Raw genomic sequence first — 20,402 nt, 5'->3', positions numbered from 1 at the left:
GTTCCACACCTAAGATTAGGTATCGGACAACCTTATATTCTTTTTTCCCATATATATATATGTTATTAGACAACTCATTATTTATTTGATTTGTATAACAAAAATTAGTGTTTTGGCCCAATTTATATACCCAACTTATTTTTACGTTCTCGGGACAACCAATGCATTATTAACAATAAAAACTTTCGTATTATCGAACACAGGCTACTTATATTTGCATATGTGGTCTTATATGTTGCTCCAACTATATTATTTTTCTCATTTGCCTCAACAATGTAGTCAAGTCAAAAATCAAGGATCTACGTAAGTTGGAATCCTGAATCCGCCACTGTTTCACACTACTGTATGTTCCAAGTTTATGTTACAATGCCAAGCTATCTTGTGTAAAGCATGTAACTTCTTTCATATGGTAGCTTTTTTATTTGTGTTTGTGTAAGTAAATGTGAGTTATGCTATGTGCGAAACAACAAAGTTCCACTAGTGCTTTGATTTGTGACTAGTCTGAGTAAACGGCTGCTTTCGATCTTCCACTCTTAATTGCGAGTGTAATGACATTAAAGATTGATGGGTGACCAGAGTGAGTAAAATATGGTTTTGGTAGTACGAGTAGAAAGACTTTTTGTTACCCAGGGGCCACTTTTGTGACCCCGAGTCTTCTTTTGTGTTTGCAAGTTTGCAATTTTTCCACACGCTTTCTGGTTGGTTTCGATGTTCATGTGTAGTGAAAGAATTTTACGAACCAGGGCCAAGAAGTTAAACGGATGGGTCAACAAGTAAAGGTGGACAACTTTATCATGGTAGACCAATGTATCATTATTGTGTGGAAATTGACTTGCAAAAATGCTATGTGGTCCTTAGACATCACTTTACCCACCTCTTTCACCTATCTCTTAAACACGGTCTTATATAGTAGAAGTTAAAATGGTAATTTAACCACTAATTTGAGACATTTTTAATCTTCTCCAAGATAGACTATATCCCACTTCACCTATCTAATATGGCGTTGTTGTTACTTATTCTTTTAAGGATGTATTTTTAGTCACAAAAGGAGCTCTGGTTAACGAGTCCATCTCCTATATATATAATATCAGCCTAGGTTCAAAACTGACCATAGACACAAACTCATCATAGCTCTCACCTTCAGGATTCTTTGCATTTGGTTTCTACCATGAAGGTGACGGTTATTTTGTAGGAATATGGCTGACGAGCAAATCGCAAATCACTGTTGTTTGGACTGCAAATCGCGATGACCACCTGTCTCTTCCAACAGTACCGTTGCCCTTTTATAAAATGTTAGTCTATATTGTTTGTGAACTAGCTACAATCGGCAATCGACTAAATAGGCTTTTTGGATAGGATTCTGGCAAATTGGTTTGCATTATTTCTTTAAACAATTAGATAATTCTTGGTCAGTTGATAGTTTTACGAGGAAAAGGAAGAGTTGATCACTTTTAAACAAAATGGGTACATTAATGCTCTAAATTAAATATATTATAGTTATTCGAATTTATAATAATTTTAATAATTTTTAATTTTATTTATTTGGGGAAATATATGAGTTTTAAAATTTAGTTTGGGCAGAGGTAAAATAAAACAACAATTAATGTAAAATAAATAACACACCGTATAAAGATGACATGTGACATAAGAATTTTAAAAAATATATATAATGTCAAGGGTATTTTAGAGATTAACTAATGTATTATTTTCTCTTATTAATAGAAAATAACTTTGTAACGTTTCAAATAATATAAAATTACATCAAATTCACATCCAAATTTCTCTTTAATTAGTTCTATAGCCAAAGTAAAATATATAACCTCATCTTCACTATAATAGAAAAAAGAGCTTTTGTTTTGTTTTCGTAGTTTATCCAAAAGTCAACATTTAAGAAAAATATTATGTTCCATTTTGTACTTATCTATTTATAAGTCTTTATTATTATTATTATTATTATTATTATTATTATTATTATTATTATTATCATTTTTATTATTATTATTATTATTATTATTATTAATCAACTATCACACTTTTTTTTAACATCAGCCTTAAAGTGTAATACTTATGCATCAAAAAAAAAAGTTTATTGGTTGTGCATCATATTTTTTTAAAAACTTTGTGAACTAAAAACATCACCGTGCATCATCTTATGAATATTGATTCATTTATATAAATTAAGATGCATTGATATATTTATCAAAATTATGGTGTACCAACTCATTTTTATTCATTTGTCTAAATTATAATACACTTAAAATTGTTGGTTGAAATTTGAGCTATCAACAATTTATATACAACATTATTTAGACAAACGAATCAATATGATCCGGTGCATAATAATTTAGATAAATAAATCAATATATATATAAATTGGTGCATCATTATTTAGACAAATGAATCAATATGCATAAATTGATGCATCATAATTTAGATAAATGAATCAATATTCATAAATAGTAATGTGACATAAATGTATAGTACAATAATTACGTTTAAATGAAATTCAATTTTACAATTTTTTTTCCAATTTCTATATAAAATGTTTAACTGTGAATTCAAATGTATCATAAAAATGTTATTTGTTGATAAAAAAAATAAGTAGAAAAAGGATTGGAAACTTATTTTATATAAATTACTTTTTGTTTTTAATTATTCTTTGATATCCGTTAGATATTTTCATGATTAACAACTTTGATTTTTAATTTTCTTTATTAGAATATATGTTGAAAGAACTGAAAGTAACAAATGGGAAGCTAGTTTTGCGGCACGTTCATCTTGGGTATCAAATTCATCTTTTGAATATAGCATTCCAATTCAACAATATTACATAAGTGCCATTGCTAGCTTAAATTAATAAAATCTCATCTAATATACAATCCAACGGTTGTGATTATATCTTATTTATCTTACAATAATAGTTATTTTATAATAACTAACCTCTGATATGATATTATGATATTTAAGTGGGTAAATATAAAAACAAACTAGTGTTATACTCGATCATTGGTCGAGAATAACTAAATGTTTGGAAAAAAAACAGAAGGAATATAATAAAACTGAAAAATAAAAAAAGAAAATACGAAAATTAAATGAAAAAGTTATAAAAAAAATCCAAACGTTACATCTAAAAAATATATAAAAATCAAATTTTTAAAAATAAAAAAATATATATAATGTAACAAAAGAAAACGAGAAAAAAGGATAAAAGATAAAATATATAACATTTTAAAAAGTTAGGAAAAAAAACAAAATATAAAAAAGTATAAAAAAACAAATGTTAAAAAGATTGAAAGAAAACACAAATTATATAAGGTTAGAGGGTATAGGTAATAAAAAAAAGAAACAGAAGGTGGAAAAAAGAAAAAAGAAAAAAAAAAGAGCAAAGTGCAAAAAACAAATAAAAAGTGCAAAAACAAAAAGCAAACAAGAGGGTTTCAAACCAGTGACCTCCCATCCCGCAGGCGAAGTCACAAACCACTTTACGAAGCATCACCTTTTCTCTTTATTTGAAAAACTGTATATTTAACTTGGAAATATAGATTAGGGGGAAAAAAGCTACTATTTATGTAAATTTATTTTAAATAAGTTATAATAATGTTTAGATGGGAGAAATATGAGATTCACCATTTTATAAAATGGCGCTAGGTGAAATCATCATGGCATTTCATAAATTAAGGAGAGAAATTTGACGTAATCAAAATGTTAGTAGTATTAAAAAATGAGTAGTTTGTTTATGAAATTTTTTGCTAATATATTCTATATATATTTGTATTGTCAAAAATAATTTCAAAGTAATAAAACAATTTAAACATATATACTGAAATAGATACACAAACTTCATCTCATGTATGATTTTTTTTTTTCGGTAGATATGTGACTTTATGAATTAGATTCAGGAGTTACTTTAGCTGGCCTTGAAATCATGTATCTATAATCCCTTATAAAGATGATTGAGTTTAAGAAATTCAGCATAATTTTTGTTCTTAAAATACCCCCACTTTATTTCTAAAGTTTCAAACTTACCCTTTCACAAAAAAAAACCCACACTTCCTAGAAATACATATCCACGCAAACAAAAAACCCACCGGTGTTTTTCTTTATTTTTCTTCTGATGCCGCCGACGTTAGAATCAAATCCCCACCGTTGTTTTTTTTTTTGTTTTTCTTTCATGTTTCGTATGCGATCACCATAAAGCCGCCAAAATGCGCGAACACCATGCTAGTAAATGAATAACCCAATTACTTGAGGTTGAGATAATGAGATTAATACATTTAAATCAAATATGTGTCATAGGATGAAAGGTCTTTTATAATCATGTAGTTAGCATGAAAAGAAAGGAAATTTGTTTTATATTTACTGCATTTTAGCAATATAATAGGAATTTATAGTTGTAGAATGCATGTTAATAAGTTTATTTATAGAATGGGTGGATATGAAAATTTTAAGGTTTAGATTGGATATACATAATATTAAGTTATTTAAGTGAGGATATATGTTATTTTGATGTTTATAAAAGGGATATAGGATAATCTCCTAATATATTAGTAATAATATTCTTTTAATTTAATTGTATTTACATTTTTTATATTTAAGTTTACATATTTAACAATCTATATTATCTATATAAACAAATTACCCCTTAAATTTAACACTCTATCTTTAAAATCTCTAATTTACCCTTTTAATCTATATTACCATCAAACACTTTATCCCTGAAATTCTAAAAATACCCTTAAAAAAAAACCTTACGCGTGCCTTTTCCCTTCCCTGCAGTTGCTCACATAGTATACCAAAAAAGCTCACATGCGTTACTGAATTTAATAATCAATCAATATAAAAAACGCTCACTCTAAAACAACAACGGCGGTTTGCACTTTCAGCCGGACTAAGAAACAGTTGAGTTGAATCATACATTCCTGTAATAACACGATATCACTACTTAACCAGCTTTTTTCCTATGCCCCGCCGCATCGCGCGAGTACAAGGCTAGTTTATCTAATATTGAAACTGTGACATGAGCTTAAATCTAATTTATACGGCATATGCCATTTTACATATGCCATCACCACCAACAATCGTTGTCACCATTTTATCACCAACGTTACTATCATCACCGCATTCGTCACGTGACCCGTTCGGAGTAGACGAAATTCACAAGTTTTAAATATAAGAATGACTCGTTTAATACTTGATTTGTTAGTTGAGCCTAACAATTATGGGAAAAACGAAAATGCTGCAGAAAAATTTCCCTCTCCATGAAAATCATGGAAACAAGCTATTTATGTATTAAAAAGGTTAACTCATGAACCTTAAAATAAAATAAAAAAAACAATTACTTTAAAAGATATAAAGAATTTGCATAGTAGATTTTTTGTTTAACATGAATTTTTTACATGGTAGATTAATCCAATTTCTCACCTTTGAAAAAATAAAATAAAATCCGATTTATCTATTCTTTGTCTGTATTAGTGAGGGGTCATTGGTACATCAAAACTAGTCACCATTTAATCCCGATGATTAGTGAGCGACACACTAAATCTAATCAGTGATCACTCAATGTCTGAACAGAAGAAATCTCGTCGTAACTCGTAAGCATCTTGATGATGATGATAATGTGGCTATACAGGTTCGTTTCAAAATCACTAATAAAAACTAATTGTCAAACTGAAACCGTAGCTTATAATATTAACTCTGGAATGCAATTATATATCAATTCAATTAATCAGTAATTAACATAAACTTAATTGACTGATTTGTATATAAATAATATTTCTTAATTTTAACTCATTCTTGCAGCACTTTTTTTTTTTTTTTTTGCTGTTTTGTTTCTGTTTATAAAAGTAATGGAGGTCCCATATGTTTTCCATTTACATAAAGTAATGGAGATTTCATTTATATGGTGGCAGGCTGGAGAAGATGTGAGTGTGATTGTACGTGGTCCAGTTGATGTCTTGACATTGACCTTTAAATCGATCGAAATGAATATACCAAATGAACACATATACAGGTACTTTTACAAGCTTTTTATTGTTAGATAGACACATATATATTTTATCTGTATCTTTATGTTGTATATGCTTTTACTCTAAAATTACAAATTAAAGATGAGGGCTTTATATATATATATATAAAGTATATATTGGACCAACTTTCACACTGCTGTATGTTCCAAGTTTATGTTACAATGCCAAGCTATCTTGTGCAAAGCATGTAACTTCTTTCATATGGTAGTTTTTTTTGTTTGTGTTTATGTGTAAGTAAATGTGAGTTATGGTATGTTAGAAAAAATAAAGTTCCACTAGTGCTTTGATTTGTAACCGGTTTGTGTAAAGGGCTGAGTGTGATTTTTCAGTCTTTATCATGAGTGCAATGACATAAAGATTGATGGGTGACTATTAGACATATATTAGTTAGCATATATTAGTTTCTATATATCTAGTTACCATATATTAGTTAAGCTCTGATACCATATTGTATTATTATTATTGTATTGTAATTAAGAAGGATTACAAGGCCATATATATAGAGTAGCCTAACTAATATATGGTAAGATATATAGAAACTAATATATGCTAACTAATATATGTCTAATAGTGACTAAAGTGAGTAAAATTTGGTTTTGGTAGTACAGAGTAGAAAGACTTTTTGTTACTCAGGGACCACTTTCATGACCCCGAGTCTTGTTTTATGTTTGCAAGCTCGCTGATTTTTCCACATGCTTTCTGGTTGGTTTCAATGTTCATGTATAGTGAAAGAATTTATGAACCAGAGACGGGTCAACAAGGGCAAGGTAGCCAACTTTATCATAATTGCGTGGAACTTGACTTGCAAAAATGTTATGTGGTCCTTACATAGCTTGGCATGCTGGATGAGTAGTAACCATGTATGTAGGGTCGGTGTAAGGAATATGTATAGCAGAATTTAGAAGGCTAATTTAACCACTAATTCGACCATTGACACCCTTTTAATCTTCTCCAACATAGACTATTCACTTCACTTATCTAATATGGCGCTGTGGTTACTTATCCTCTTAGGGATGTCTGTTCTTTTAGTCACAGAAGGAGCTCTGGTTAACGAGTCCATCTCCTATAATATCAGCCTAGGTTCAAAACTGACCACAGACACAAACTCATCATGGCTCTCACCTTCAGGACTCTTTGCATTTGGTTTTTACCAGGAAGGTGATGGTTATTTTGTAGGGATATGGCTGACGAGCAAACCGAAAATCACTGTTGTTTGGACTGCAAATCGTGACGACCCACCTGTCTCTTCAAACAGTACCATTGAGCTCACTGAAGATGGTTGGTTTCTTCTGCACTCTGTTTATGGTAAGAAAAACATAGCAGAGCAAGAGGATGCGGTAACCTCAGCTTCTATGTTTGATTCTGGTAATTTTGTACTCTATAATCACTCTGAAGTCATATGGAAAAGCTTTGATTACCCTTGTGATACAATATTAGGAGGCCAAAAACTTACTTCTGAAGCGCAACTCGTCTCTAGTGTATCTGATTCCCAACACTCGAGTGGACGTTTTGTACTGTCCATGCAGTCTGATGGGAATCTTGTTGCTTACCCTGAAAACAGTTCTAAGTGGGACTCTGATTCATACTGGTCGACTGGAACGTTTGATTCCCCTTATCGGTCATTAGTTCTCAATCTTGATGGCTCTCTCTACTTAGATTCGATTTTCAATTCGTCGACAAAGATGGTCTTTAATCAAACTATGAGCTCATGGTCGAGAATGAAAGTGACAATAGTCTTTCGTGCCACTCTCAGTCCACTTGGTAACTTTGTTATGTATTCCCACAGATTCACAAATCCCTCTAGTAACTTGTCTGGGAGTATGGAATGGGAGGCGTTACAGGACCCATGTAAGGCTAGAGGTATTTGTGGTGTTAATAGCTACTGTTTTACCACTGATGGCAACGCCGAGTGTCATTGCTTTCCTGGCTTCTTATTTTTAAAAAATTCAAGAGATGGGAAGTTCCTTGGCTGTTACAGAAATTTCACAGACGAAGAAGCCTGCAGTCAAAGAGGGCTAGAACTTTCCTACGATATTACTGCTCTGGATCATATGGAGGTTGGAATCTATCCTTACTCTGTGATGAATCTTAGCAAGGAAGGTTGTAGTAAATCTTGTCTTGATGATTGCAATTGCTGGGTAGGCCTTTATCTAAATGGCAGTTGCAAAATGCTCAAGGTTCCAATCATTTACGCAGTGTATAATAAAAACTACTCAGGTACAGTCTTTATTAAATATAGTTACCCAAATGATCAATTCAAGAATCCACAACCGTCACCAGCCTTAGTGGACCAAGAGCCAAAGATAGTAGCAGAAAGGAGAAAACTTGTTTCTATTCTCGCCATAACACTTGGTTTTCTTGCTTTTATGTGTACAGTGATGGCACTTGCCAGTTTCCTTTTCTACAGAGTGCATGCACATAGTCATAGATATGGAATTATATCAGACAATGTTGATTTTGGGTTGAGTAGTGATCACTTTACTCTGCGATCATTCTCATTCGACGAGCTTCAGAAAGCCACAGATGGTTTTAAAGAAGTGATAGGAACAAACTCTTACGGGGAAGTCTACCGAGGGTTTATTTCTGAGGGCAAGAAGGCAGTAGCTGTCAAGAAACTGCGTAGGGCATTTGAAGGAGAAGGAGGGTTCCGAGCAGAAATTACTGCTATTGCACAAACTCATCACCGGAACTTGGTCCGTTTACTTGGTTTCTGTATAAATGGAGTGACAAAGTTACTTGTGTACGAATTTATGAGCAATGGCTCACTGGCAGATCTTTTCAACTCCAAAACACCACCCGGCTGGAAAGAACGTGTCAGAGTGGCACTGGATGTAGCAAGAGGAATCTTGTATCTTCACGAAGAGTGTGAAACTCGTATAATACACTGCAATATAGAGCCTCATAATATTCTTTTTGACGAGTCTTGGACTGCTAAGATATCTGATTTTGGTCTATCAAAGCTCTTGAGTCCAAATCAGAGTGGAACCCTCACCGGTGTTAGAGGAACAAGGGGGTATCTGGCACCTGAATGGCACAAAAACACCTTAATATCCACTAAAGTGGATATTTACAGCTTTGGGGTTGTACTGCTGGAGATATTGTGTTGCAGAGGTGATATGGAAATTGACATTTCCTGTGACGACAAAATGCCTTTTACTACTTTGGCTTACAGTTGCTTTGTAGCCAACGAGTTAACTAGGCTGATTGGAGATGAACAGGTAGATATCGACATGTTTGAAAAAATGTTGAATGTTGGACTTCTGTGCATTCAAGGTGATCCAGATGCAAGGCCTTCCATCAAAGGTGTTATATTGATGTTAGAAGGAACAGCTGATATACCAACCCCTCAATCACCAATCCTTCTTTGATTTAGCTCAATTGTTACTTTTTTAATATTTTTTTTATGTGAATGATAGCTTGTCTAAATCAGAAAAACCATATCCTATCCTATTATAAATTTATAATGTATATATTGAATTGAATAGATATCAGTGAATTTATAGTTATGAATCAGAGAAACCAAATTCTTGTCCCAACTTATGTGTTGCTTAGCTAAGGAGCTCAGGCTGATAGATTCCAGCCGTAAATATGTATCTTCTGCCAAATAAGCATGTGTGCTTTAAATCTTTGATCTGCGACTGAGTCGATGTTACTCGTCAAACACATTAGTTCAAACCTCTTAGCCTTTGGGGCTGGGGTGTTGATTTTGGATCAGCCTTTGGGGCAGATGAGTTTCGGGTGGCGGATTTGAGGGTGAATTTTGACAGCGTTAATCATCCATCTCTGCATTAGAGTAACCACCGGAATAATTGGGTCCCAAAGAAAGTAAATGTTAGAATCTGGAGGTTGATGCTTGATAGACTTCCAACGTTAATTCAGATCCACAAGATTCAGATACACAAGAGAATAATTGTGCCTTCATCGTTATTATGTGTGTGGTGCCTATTACATGAGGAGTCTATTGATCACGTGATTACAGCCTGCCTGATCGCTATGGTAGTCTGGAATCTGATTGGATTTTAGTGTATGATAAACCCGATATATGCTTTTCAGGTTGTGGACTTGGTTAACCTGCACAAGAACTTACCCGGAGATAAAAAATTGGAGGAAAAAGATTGATGCTATTATTCGTATCGGCATTTGGAGCTTATGGAGAGCAAGAAATGAAGGAACTCATGATCAAATCTATCTTTCTCCTAATATCATTGTTGAAGAAATTCGCTCATTGGCGTATTCATGGATCTTGAATAGAGCTAATCAAGAGAGGTATGAGTGGGATAGATGGGTGTATTGGGCCTAGCATTGTTTATCTGTAATCTCGATGTTACTAGCTCCTTCCTAGTATCCACCTTTGCCGTTCAAAAGAAAGACAGTAACTGTGAATGTGACCAGTAGTGCACGTTTACATTAATTTTTCAAAATAATCAATTTTATTACTTAATATTCACCTGTTTGTTCAAAGAATTCAATTAATTGTTTTATTAAATTTTTTTAAGGTGTAAGCATTGGAAAGCTTTATACAAATATTTTGGTAAATCCTTGTTATATTCGAAGTTTTCGGTGACTGTCAAACTTCCACAATTAATATGCTGTTTTTTTTGACATAAATACGTTGAACCAAACATTTCTGGAACTTGAATTTTATGGAACCCAAATCGTATACCGGAGAGGCCTGGAATGATTTATAAACTTGATTGGGAACACTGTTTTTTGTCAATTTGCAAATTGCGATCTGGATCGACCACAATTCGGTACGGCCGTACCAGAACAAAAATCGTGGCTGGTTCTGGGATCCCTATGATTCAACATGTTTTTGGGTTGATTCGAGCATTTGTTAATAAAATTTTAGACTTCTATATTATAATATACACATAGTTATCTTAACGCTGGGCAAATTTTTAGGAAATACATTAACATAGTTATGTTATTCCTAATTGAGGAACCAAACATGATCCTCAGCATGGAACATAACTAGAAATTCCTAATTAGGGAACCAAACATGAAGTTTAGAAGGAGATTTACTTGGTTTATTTGGAGGGGAAACTTTGCATAAACCCCATGGAATGTGACCCACCAAAGGTGAAGTCCTTACCACAGTGTATCAAAATGGCCTTAGGGTTTATGCTTGAATATCCAAAAGGATTTGGTATTATTGGGTAAATGCCCTAGTCGACGAGAGAGATCATGGACCTATTTATCGTGGATTAAACATATAATTTGTTATTAATCTTCATTGAATATTTAAATTGGACTTGAATGATGAGAATAGTGAAATAATTCTGTGGTCAGTCTAGACTTGATTAGTCGTGCTGACTGGCACTACTGCTCTTTATGGGTCAATGCTCCAAGTCTTTGCTCTTAATTTTAGTATTGGAAAAGCCTCATTGGCAGCCTCACTAACATACAAATCACAATTTACTAATTTATTAACCATTTCTTTGCTGCATATTATGTCTCCATTACTGTTTGTTTTTCTCTTTCTCCTCTTCTTCCAGACCTCGGCTGATGGGGGATCAGGTGACACCATAAAATTGGGATCTTCACTTGTGGCTGGTGCACAATCTGGTGCATGGTACTCACAGTCTGGTCTGTTTGCATTTGGGTTTCACCCACAAGGTTCTGGGTATGTGGTTGCCATCTGGTTAGTGAGCATTGATGAAAACACGGTTGTCTGGACTGAAAATCGAGATCATCCACCCGTTTCTCCAGATGCCACACTAGAACTTACCAATAAAGGGGAACTAGTTTTACTCTCTGTGCGGAGCAGTGTTAATAAGACCATTGCAGCCAATATTTCCTTTGCTGTGATGACTAACAGTGGGAATTTTGTGCTGCATGACCGTCGTATGAATGTAGTGTGGCAGAGTTTTGACTATCCTACCGATACGATGTTACCAGGTCAGCTTCTGTCTGGTGGGTGTGAATTGGTTTCAAGTGTCTCTAAAACCAACTATTCTAGTGGACGTTTCCGTATTAAGATGCAGATAGATGGTAATCTTGTTATGTATCCAGTGAACACAGAGGAAGTGGGTGTGGATTCTTACTGGGCTACAGATACTGTGATTAATAACTCAAAGTACTACCTATACCTAAATGATACGGGATTGCTGCTTATGAATGGCAGTAGTTCAAACATCATCATGGATTTGTATTCTAAACCTCCTTATCCTCTCATGTATCGTGCTACACTTGGTGATGATGGGATCTTTCGTCTATATTTCTACAATCGTACTAACTCCCCGCCTTCAATAGTATGGAAAACGCCAGATCGCCCTTGCGATGTGAAGAACTTTTGTGGACTTAACAGCTATTGTACTATGGATGACGAGCGGCCTTATTGTGTTTGTCTGCCCGGCTCTGATTTTATAGATCATGATCAGAATATCCGCGGTTGTGAGAGGAATTTTACAAAAGCATGGTGTAAAAATGGGAAAGAAAACGTGACATATTACAACATGGTTCCCAAAGAGCAATTAGTCTGGATAGACCATCCTTACTATCAGGAGCACATGGAGGATAACACTCGCTACAAAGAGGACTGCAGTAAATCATGTTTGGAAGATTGCGATTGTGATGCAGCTCTCTGGCATCAAGGTATCTGTGAGAAACACAAATTCCCATTGCGGTATGTAAGAAGAGTTTTTGATGATGAGCTATCTACAGGTTTCTTCAAGACAAGCACTGTAAGCTTTAACTTCCATGTCAATGAATCCTCTAATACAAGTTATGGGGATGTGGGACAGGGGGTGACCACAAGAAAAAAGACATGGGCTTTAATTCTAGTTATTAGCATTGGATTTTCCATCTATTGTTTCATTTCTTTAAGTTTGTCGGGATTTTTCATATTCAAATTCCGGCTTCTAAAGTACAAGAAGTTGTTGGAAAGTAGAATGTTGGGCTTCGCTGAGGACCTCATCTTAAGATCGTATACTTTGAATGAGCTCAGAAAGGCAACTAACGGGTTCAAACAAGAGTTAGGAAGAGGCTCATTCGGAAGGGTCTATAAAGGGTGTATCTACAAGGGAAAGAAAACAATAGCAGTGAAGAGACTCGAGAAGGTGGTAGATGAAGGTGAGAGAGAATTCCGAGCTGAAATGCAAGTGATTGGGAAAACTCATCACAAAAACCTGGTCCGCCTTCTTGGTTATTGTGCAGAAGGTAAATCCGAGAGGCTTCTCGTTTATGAATACATGAGCAATGGAACCCTTGCTGACCACCTATTCAAATCAGAAAGGCTGCCAGAGTGGTGTGAGAGAGTGCAAATCGCGCTAGATGTTGCAAGAGGAATCCTTTACCTTCACGAAGAATGTGAAACACCCATCATTCATTGTGACATTAAACCTCAAAACATTTTAATGGATGATTTCTGGACTGCGAAAATCTCAGACTTCGGATTGGCCAAACTACTAATGCCCGATCAGACCAAGACATTCACCATGGTTCGAGGGACAAGAGGGTAAGAGTACTACTTCAATTTCAGATATATGTTATTTAACGGTTTCATAGTATTGATACACCATATGTATTGTGTTACAGGTACTTGGCACCTGAGTGGCAGAAAAACATCCCCATATCAGTGAAGGTTGATGTTTTTAGCTATGGGATCGTATTGCTTGAAATCATATGTTGCAGAAGGAATTTGGAAGTACGAGTATCCGATCCTGATGAAATTGTTCTTTCTACTTGGGTTTACAAGTGCTTTGAAAGAGGGCAATTGGATCTGCTTGTTGATCTTGAAGAAGTGGAGAAGGAGACATTAGAACGGCTGGTTAAAGTGGGACTTTGGTGCATCCAGGATGATCCTGCTATTCGACCCTCTATGAAGTGTGTATTGTTGATGTTAGAAGGGATCACTCCCATTGCTAATCCCCCTTGTCCAACTTCCACCTGGTAATTCTTATTTCTGTGCCCGATAACAGTTTCACTCTATTATTTTGAAACTTTACCAACTAATACGCCTCAAATCGTTACAAGATTCTTACAGTCATAACATGTATGAAAGTAAGAGCTTCAGGTCAAAAGGGGTTCAGGTCACAGTGGGTATATTATTTTGCAGGTCAACCCAGGTTGGGCTGACCAACAAGCCTTTTGTTAAATTTATATATTATAGATTCGATATGATTTTACCCAAACTGTATCATTGTGAGAATTTAACTTCAAGTAAATTTAACAGGGGTTTTGTATATTTGAATGCACTTTAGGATGGCTCTAGAGTCTAGACCCATTACCTTTTCAGGTTATTCCTACAGCATAATCCATTTGACCCATTACAGATGAAGATAAAGTAACTTGATCCATTTATAGGTATATAATGATCACGTCTTTTTAAGAAACTGTCATGCCCTATATTCATTACTGTCGGCTATTCTTGCTTTGATTTTATGAGAATAGAGATTTGTAGCCATTTTGTTTAGGTCAGAATTTATATACAAATATACTACTTTCGACACGAGCTAGCAAAAGTTCCATTCAAATCTTCATTGCTTTTAAATTGTTTAACCATGTATTATCCGTCTTTGTAGATTACTTGAAGAAGACCTGACTGTCCAAGTTGCCTGTATTTTAAACATCAAAAGTACATGAATACTGAAGGCAAAACCTTTGCTTGGTTAATTTGGAGGTCTTCACCGATGCTACTTCAATGGCCAAAACAGTTTTCTTCTTAATAATAGGTTGTTTGAATTTCACAAGCTACCAAGAAATAAATTCATTTGAACACATGTATGCTACTTCCCTCACTTTGTTATGTAAGTTGTCTATATTATGTATTTACAGCTCCAAAACATCTCATCCTTTTTTTATCATGCAAATAATTTTCTGTGCGACCAACCAAATATGCTTGTTTTACCGAGTGGTTATGATATTTTAGAGAGGCTAAGGTAATATTACTCCCCGTGGGTCGAACAATGGGTCACTAGGAATATGCATTTATTTTCATAAAGGGCATACATATTTTCTCATATGACACTAGAAAGCGCAACCAAATGGTTTGTGTAGGGTAATTGGGTCCAGGCGGTGTCCAGCACATCGGTCAAGGAATCTGTAAATGGAAGGTGAAAGTTATTCAGTTTTCACCCACTCTTTGGGGTCCAAAAGAGACGTATTTTTGAAAATTCGTTTGAATTCAATATGATGCTCTCGAAGTTATGAGTTACAAGTTGCTTCAAATTATGTACTTGAAGGAAAAATATTTGGTTTAAAAAAAGTTTTAACTTTTAGGAATTATACTAATGTAATGGATGTCAAGTACAAAATTTCAGTTGAAACAATAAAGTCATTTTTACCTTCTCTCATGTTAGTCAGAGAATTAGTGAACGAATGTATCCAACACCAAGTCATTTTCTTTAAACCGACCATAGTCTACAACACTCTTACAGCTCATTACTTATAGTAACAGAGACAGAGACAACATTAACCAGAAACATCAATTGTATGATATTTTCAAACTGGACCTACATTACATTCCAATATCTATCTAATATATATTCAAAACCAAGTTAGTTGGCCATATTACAAATGTCACAAATGTACAATATGTTAACTTGCCAGCGCCTTGAAGGCATCTCTCTCTTTAAATGCAGGACTGCCCTACCTCCCTTCATTCTTGTTTATATTCATACGTGTCTCTTTACCATTTCAGCAATTTTAAGATTTTTTTTAACATATCAAATTCCTTGTTGAAAACAATACCCTTTATATATCCTTTCTTTTCAAACTTAGTTAACAACGACTCTTTCTCTCTATACTTCACAAAATACTACTTCTAAAACCCTGTCTTCTTGTAAGTCTTTTTCTTAAAAAAGAAAAAATTAATTTAAGTTCATTTGCATGTTTTTCATGTGGCTTATCATATTAAATATTGATTGTGTGTTTTGGGTTCTTGTTGGTCTTTTTTGTTGCCAGAATGGAGGAAAAATATGAGCCGTTAAAAGAGCTCGGTTCCGGGAATTTTGGAGTTGCAAGGCTGGTTAGAGATAAAAGGACCAAAGAGTTGCTAGCAGTCAAATATATTGAAAGAGGGACTAAGGTTACATTATAATTTATTTTTCTTTAATTTCTTGCAAGAACCTACATTTATGACAATAGCAAAGTTTGAACCACTGACCATTAAAAAGTTGTAAACTGCTACTGATATGCAAACTATTTTTTCAAAAATATGCCGCTAAGTCCGAGCCCATTGGTTAGTCACTGTTTAATTTGGTTCTCACTATATATGTGATGATGATCAAGAACATGTACTGTTGTGTGAAACTGAACACTCAGCTGCTCAAAAGCTACAAAATCTACATAATTTGGCATGTTGGATATTAAGACCTTTTACATTCTCTACATGTCAGAAGTTGAGACATATTTAAAAAAAAAACACTTTTTTCGACAATATCCAACTTGCCAGGGTCTGGCATCGGTCACGGGGATACCCCGGTTAAGTCTTGTACATTTAGGTCAAAGACTCACCTACTCTGGCTAACATAAATAGGAAAAACCTCCTCGTTTACCCGTTTAATATTACCCTTGCATATACAGTTATACACCTACTCATCTTGTCTGTCCCTGCCCAAAGCAATATTCAGTTTATATGTACTGATACTAATGGGCATAATATAAGTATATTCGACTTGAAATTTTTCCATATTACAGTATTAAAGGGATTTTCAAGACAAGGAAGTGTTTAACATGATATATGTGGCTTTGTGTGATTAATGAAACATCTTATTCTTGTTTCAGATTGATGAAAATGTTAAAAGGGAAATAATCAATCACAGATCACTCAGGCATCCAAATATCATTAGGTTCAAGGAGGTAAGTCTGAGCTTCTCCCCATGACTTTCGACGCATTGGTGATAGGATTGTATCATCATTTGTAAACTTCAAATTAAAATGAAAGTTCATATTGAAGTCCACGTTTTGCTATTCATATGCCGGAACCACAAAAAGTTGGGCCTAAGGGATAGTATAATGCTAAGAAGTTTAATACCCTTTTGTACTATAAAGACAATCTGGAAACGTTGCTTGTGCTGTACATTTACCACACCCTATTTTGAAAGCAATAATTTATGTACAGGTCTTTTTAACACCGACACATCTGGCTATTGTGATGGAATATGCAGCTGGTGGTGAACTCTTTGTCAAGATTTGCAGTGCTGGTAGATTTAGTGAAGATGAGGTTAAACACTACAGTACTACACTACCTTCTTTCTTATACCTACACTTAAAACTGTGAAAAACTAACACTTGGTAATGATATTTCTGATAAGCAGGCTCGGTTTTTCTTCCAACAGCTTATATCTGGGGTCAGCTACTGTCATTCAATGGTAAATATTGTATCTTTAGCAACCTAATGTATTCTGGTAATTTTGAGTACTTTGTATCGTTTCTACTTCAGAATTATACCTTCTTTTATGCTCCAGGAAATTTGTCACAGAGATCTGAAACTTGAGAACACTCTCTTAGATGGAAGTCGTACCCCACGTCTCAAGATTTGTGACTTTGGTTATTCAAAGGTTTAAAATGACATTTTTCATTACTAAATATTTAGGACCATTTGATATCGTGTCACATTATTAATTTTCTTGATCAGTTACTCTTTTCGGTTTATAAACAGTCTGGCTTATTGCACTCGCAACCAAAATCGACAGTCGGAACACCAGCATACATTGCTCCCGAGGTTTTATCTCGTAAAGAATATGATGGCAAGGTACCTTTGGTTAAAAAAGTTCTTTATGCAAGAAAAAATTACCATAGTTTTTGTCTGATTGTTTACTTTTGGTTAGATTGCAGATGTTTGGTCCTGTGGGGTGACTCTTTATGTTATGCTTGTAGGTGCTTACCCTTTTGAGGATCCCAGAGACCCTCGAGATTTCCGTAAAACAATCGGGGTAATTAATATATTTGAATAAGTTACAGAACGTATAAGAATTCATGTCAAGTTGAAACTGTGTTTGACCATAAAAAGGTATTTTGACTGGTCGGATTGTAAGTTTGTAATGCTGGGTTATTCCTTTTTTATGCAGAGAATCATGAGCGTTCAGTACTCAATACCTGATTACGTGCGTGTTTCACGAGAATGCAGACACCTGCTTTCACACATTTTTGTTGCTAATCCATCCAAGGTACCACTTCTTTCTAAATTATGGTGGCCGAATTAAGCTGTTGAAATACTCTGCTTTTTCTTATTGTTATATGACCCAAGATAGATGTAACATGTAATCAACATGCTTAGTTATATTTTATGTTGTTTACTTGTTTTTGTTCCTACAAAGTGTCATTTTGACATATGTACGTTGTTATTGCGACAAAATGTGCAACCTTTTACTTGAAGCACATGAAACTAATGGTTTTCCAATTGTGGGTAAAGAGGATCACAATAGCGGAAATCAAGAAACATCCTTGGTTTATGAAAAACATGCCAAAGGAGCTGGTGGAAGGTGAAAAAACAAACTATGAGAACACAAGCCGTGATCTTCAAAGTGTTGATGATATTAATCGGATTTTACAAGAAGCTAAGACTCCCGGGGAAGGATCCTCCACAAATGAAGAGATTGTCATTGGAAACGGGTCATTTGATCAAGATGATGATGAAACTGATTTGGAATACGAGATCGAATCTAGTGGAGATTATGCGGGCCAAGCTTGAAGATTCGATCACAAATACTATGCTTGATTATATTTTTTGAAGGTGTGTTTTGGGTTTCTAATTTCTTAGTGTGAAGCTTTCTTTTGTATTCATGGGTGAATCTTTTTTGTAATATAACAAGTTTGTGTAGGTTGCATTTGGTATAAGATATTAATGTGCTATGTCATGATACATAAGTTTTGAATTTGAAGCTTCTGATAAAATAGAATATATCGTGTGCAAATTGTGTTTCTACAGTTAGTTCATCGTATATATGTTACCGGTCTAATTGGGTACTAACTCGGGTTCAAAGAATCATCTTGAATTTATAAGCAAATACAAAAGACAAATCTATATATGCTGTGATCGAGCTCTTTGATGCGAAGTTGTCAATTTGAACTCCTTGACACAAGAAACATTTTGCCAAAAAAATAATTAAATAGGGACTCAAACCGAAGATGGTGCCTTTTGATCCGAACTACGTACACCCAAACTCTTGTTTGGGTTAGCTGGATGGGTTTCATATGATCTAACTACAAATTTGGGCCAATAAAACATATAATCTATTAATCCGAACCCAATAGCGCGCACAAGTTGCGAATAGATCGCACTAGTTATGGGTTGACCTGAATTATATTCACTTGTACAAAACGGTATATCAATAGTATGATATGAAGGTGGAGGCAAAACTTGAACATAGTATAAGTATGAACATGAATTAATTAATAATAATAATCAGCCTAACATATGGCAATAACCTATGTTGGTCCCAAAGTGGAGGAGTAGTAGAAGACTAATTCAATCCGTATATCACTTAACTATATTGTTATATTGGAATTTTTTACATGTTTAGTCAAGGGTCAACGCATTGGGTGTAATGAAATATTTCCACTAATTACGTAAGTAATTAATTAATCGTTGCTTGGTGGCTAAACCATGTAGCTCAATCTTTAAATATCTAATTAATAAATACTTTGGTACTTATGACATTTGGAGTATTGATCTCACCCGTCAAATAAGAAGACAGCCATATGTTAGTTTAAATGTTGAAGGTATTCTTTGACTGAAATTAGTATCAATAGTCAATGTTAAATACACATGATTTTTTTTTTTATCTATGTACTACGAGTATGTACTACGAGTATTACGTTAATCTGTTCAAACATACAACATATAATATCAAGGCCGGCTTAAGCTTTTTTGAGGCTCTAAGCGAGACTAATTTTGAGGGTCTCCTTTAAAAGTCTCCAATCATTTAGTTAGTTCTACAAGAGACCAATTTTAAAACTTTTGTCAATGATTTTGATTCATGCCACTATCATATTTGATCGCTAATTAGATCACATGCATAACAATGAGGAATCTGTTATTGTTATTGACGTTTTCATGTGTCTTCTTTGAAACCCATCACCCACCTATATACATATGCATATAAAGATTTGTAAATACAAATAAAACTCATATTAGAAATCAATAAAAAAAAAAAAAAAAGAGTACCTAACAATTAAAACATACGAAACAAAAATAGAGTTAAAATCATTATACATAGTAAATAAAGCCAAGTAAAAACTTTAGTATATACTTAGTAGTATATAGAGACGGAGCCAAAAAAAATTTTTTGAGGGGGTAAATTTAAAAGTTTCTTATTATATTTATTAGAGTCATCTTTGAGGAGGAAAATTTTTTAAACAAAAATTAACTCTCACCGGAGAATTAGAAAAAATGGACCCTTAAAAATTTTGTCAGGGTGCCAGTTATGAGAA

General features: G+C 34.1%; 3 protein-coding genes across 4 annotated transcripts; all 3 read left to right on the top strand.

The window, feature by feature from the left end:
* Nucleotides 1-6,928: 6,928 nt before the first annotated feature.
* LOC122600906 (G-type lectin S-receptor-like serine/threonine-protein kinase LECRK1) lies at nucleotides 6,929-9,562 on the top strand. Its single transcript, XM_043773683.1, has 2 exons — nucleotides 6,929-8,243; nucleotides 8,403-9,562. Exons 1-2 carry the CDS (start codon nucleotides 7,010-7,012, stop codon nucleotides 9,392-9,394), a joined length of 2,226 nt encoding a protein of 741 aa, XP_043629618.1. The 5' UTR covers nucleotides 6,929-7,009; the 3' UTR covers nucleotides 9,395-9,562.
* A 1,859-nt stretch (nucleotides 9,563-11,421) lies between these two features.
* Nucleotides 11,422-14,855, top strand: LOC122600385 (G-type lectin S-receptor-like serine/threonine-protein kinase LECRK1). The gene is made up of 3 exons (XM_043773095.1): nucleotides 11,422-13,482; nucleotides 13,563-13,916; nucleotides 14,549-14,855. Coding segments are annotated over exons 1-3 (2,361 nt in total). The 5' UTR covers nucleotides 11,422-11,476; the 3' UTR covers nucleotides 14,550-14,855.
* Nucleotides 14,856-15,695: 840 nt separating this feature from the next.
* On the top strand, nucleotides 15,696-18,844 carry LOC122599161 (serine/threonine-protein kinase SAPK3-like). 2 transcript variants are annotated; one of them, XM_043771617.1, is made up of 10 exons: nucleotides 15,699-15,807; nucleotides 15,930-16,053; nucleotides 16,752-16,826; nucleotides 17,089-17,190; nucleotides 17,285-17,338; nucleotides 17,435-17,527; nucleotides 17,629-17,721; nucleotides 17,798-17,902; nucleotides 18,038-18,136; nucleotides 18,382-18,844. In XM_043771617.1, exons 2-10 carry the CDS (start codon nucleotides 15,931-15,933, stop codon nucleotides 18,658-18,660), a joined length of 1,023 nt encoding a protein of 340 aa, XP_043627552.1. In that variant the 5' UTR covers nucleotides 15,699-15,807; nucleotide 15,930; the 3' UTR covers nucleotides 18,661-18,844. The 2 variants fall into 2 exon arrangements, with proteins under 2 accessions (XP_043627553.1, XP_043627552.1); XM_043771618.1 differs by lacking the exon at nucleotides 18,382-18,844 and having other exon boundaries at nucleotides 15,696-15,807; nucleotides 17,847-17,902; nucleotides 18,038-18,130.
* Nucleotides 18,845-20,402: the final 1,558 nt, after the last annotated feature.

The sequence above is a fragment of the Erigeron canadensis genome, chromosome 5, assembly GCF_010389155.1.
Source record: "Erigeron canadensis isolate Cc75 chromosome 5, C_canadensis_v1, whole genome shotgun sequence".
NCBI lineage: Eukaryota > Viridiplantae > Streptophyta > Magnoliopsida > Asterales > Asteraceae > Erigeron > Erigeron canadensis.
This window is presented reverse-complemented; position numbering and strand designations above follow the sequence as displayed.

Coding starts and splice junctions, on each gene's coding strand:
- LOC122600906 (XM_043773683.1), top strand. CDS start 7,010: ATGGCGCTGTGGTTACTTATCCTCTTAGGGATGTCTGTTCTTTTAGTC. Junction 8,244..8,402: donor GTATAATAAAAACTACTCAG/GTACAGTCTTTA, acceptor TTATGTGTACAG/TGATGGCACTTGCCAGTTTC.
- LOC122600385 (XM_043773095.1), top strand. CDS start 11,477: ATGTCTCCATTACTGTTTGTTTTTCTCTTTCTCCTCTTCTTCCAGACC. Junction 13,483..13,562: donor ATGGTTCGAGGGACAAGAGG/GTAAGAGTACTA, acceptor ATTGTGTTACAG/GTACTTGGCACCTGAGTGGC.
- LOC122599161 (XM_043771617.1), top strand. CDS start 15,931: ATGGAGGAAAAATATGAGCCGTTAAAAGAGCTCGGTTCCGGGAATTTT. Junction 17,528..17,628: donor GTGACTTTGGTTATTCAAAG/GTTTAAAATGAC, acceptor GTTTATAAACAG/TCTGGCTTATTGCACTCGCA. Junction 17,903..18,037: donor ATTTCCGTAAAACAATCGGG/GTAATTAATATA, acceptor TTTTTTATGCAG/AGAATCATGAGCGTTCAGTA.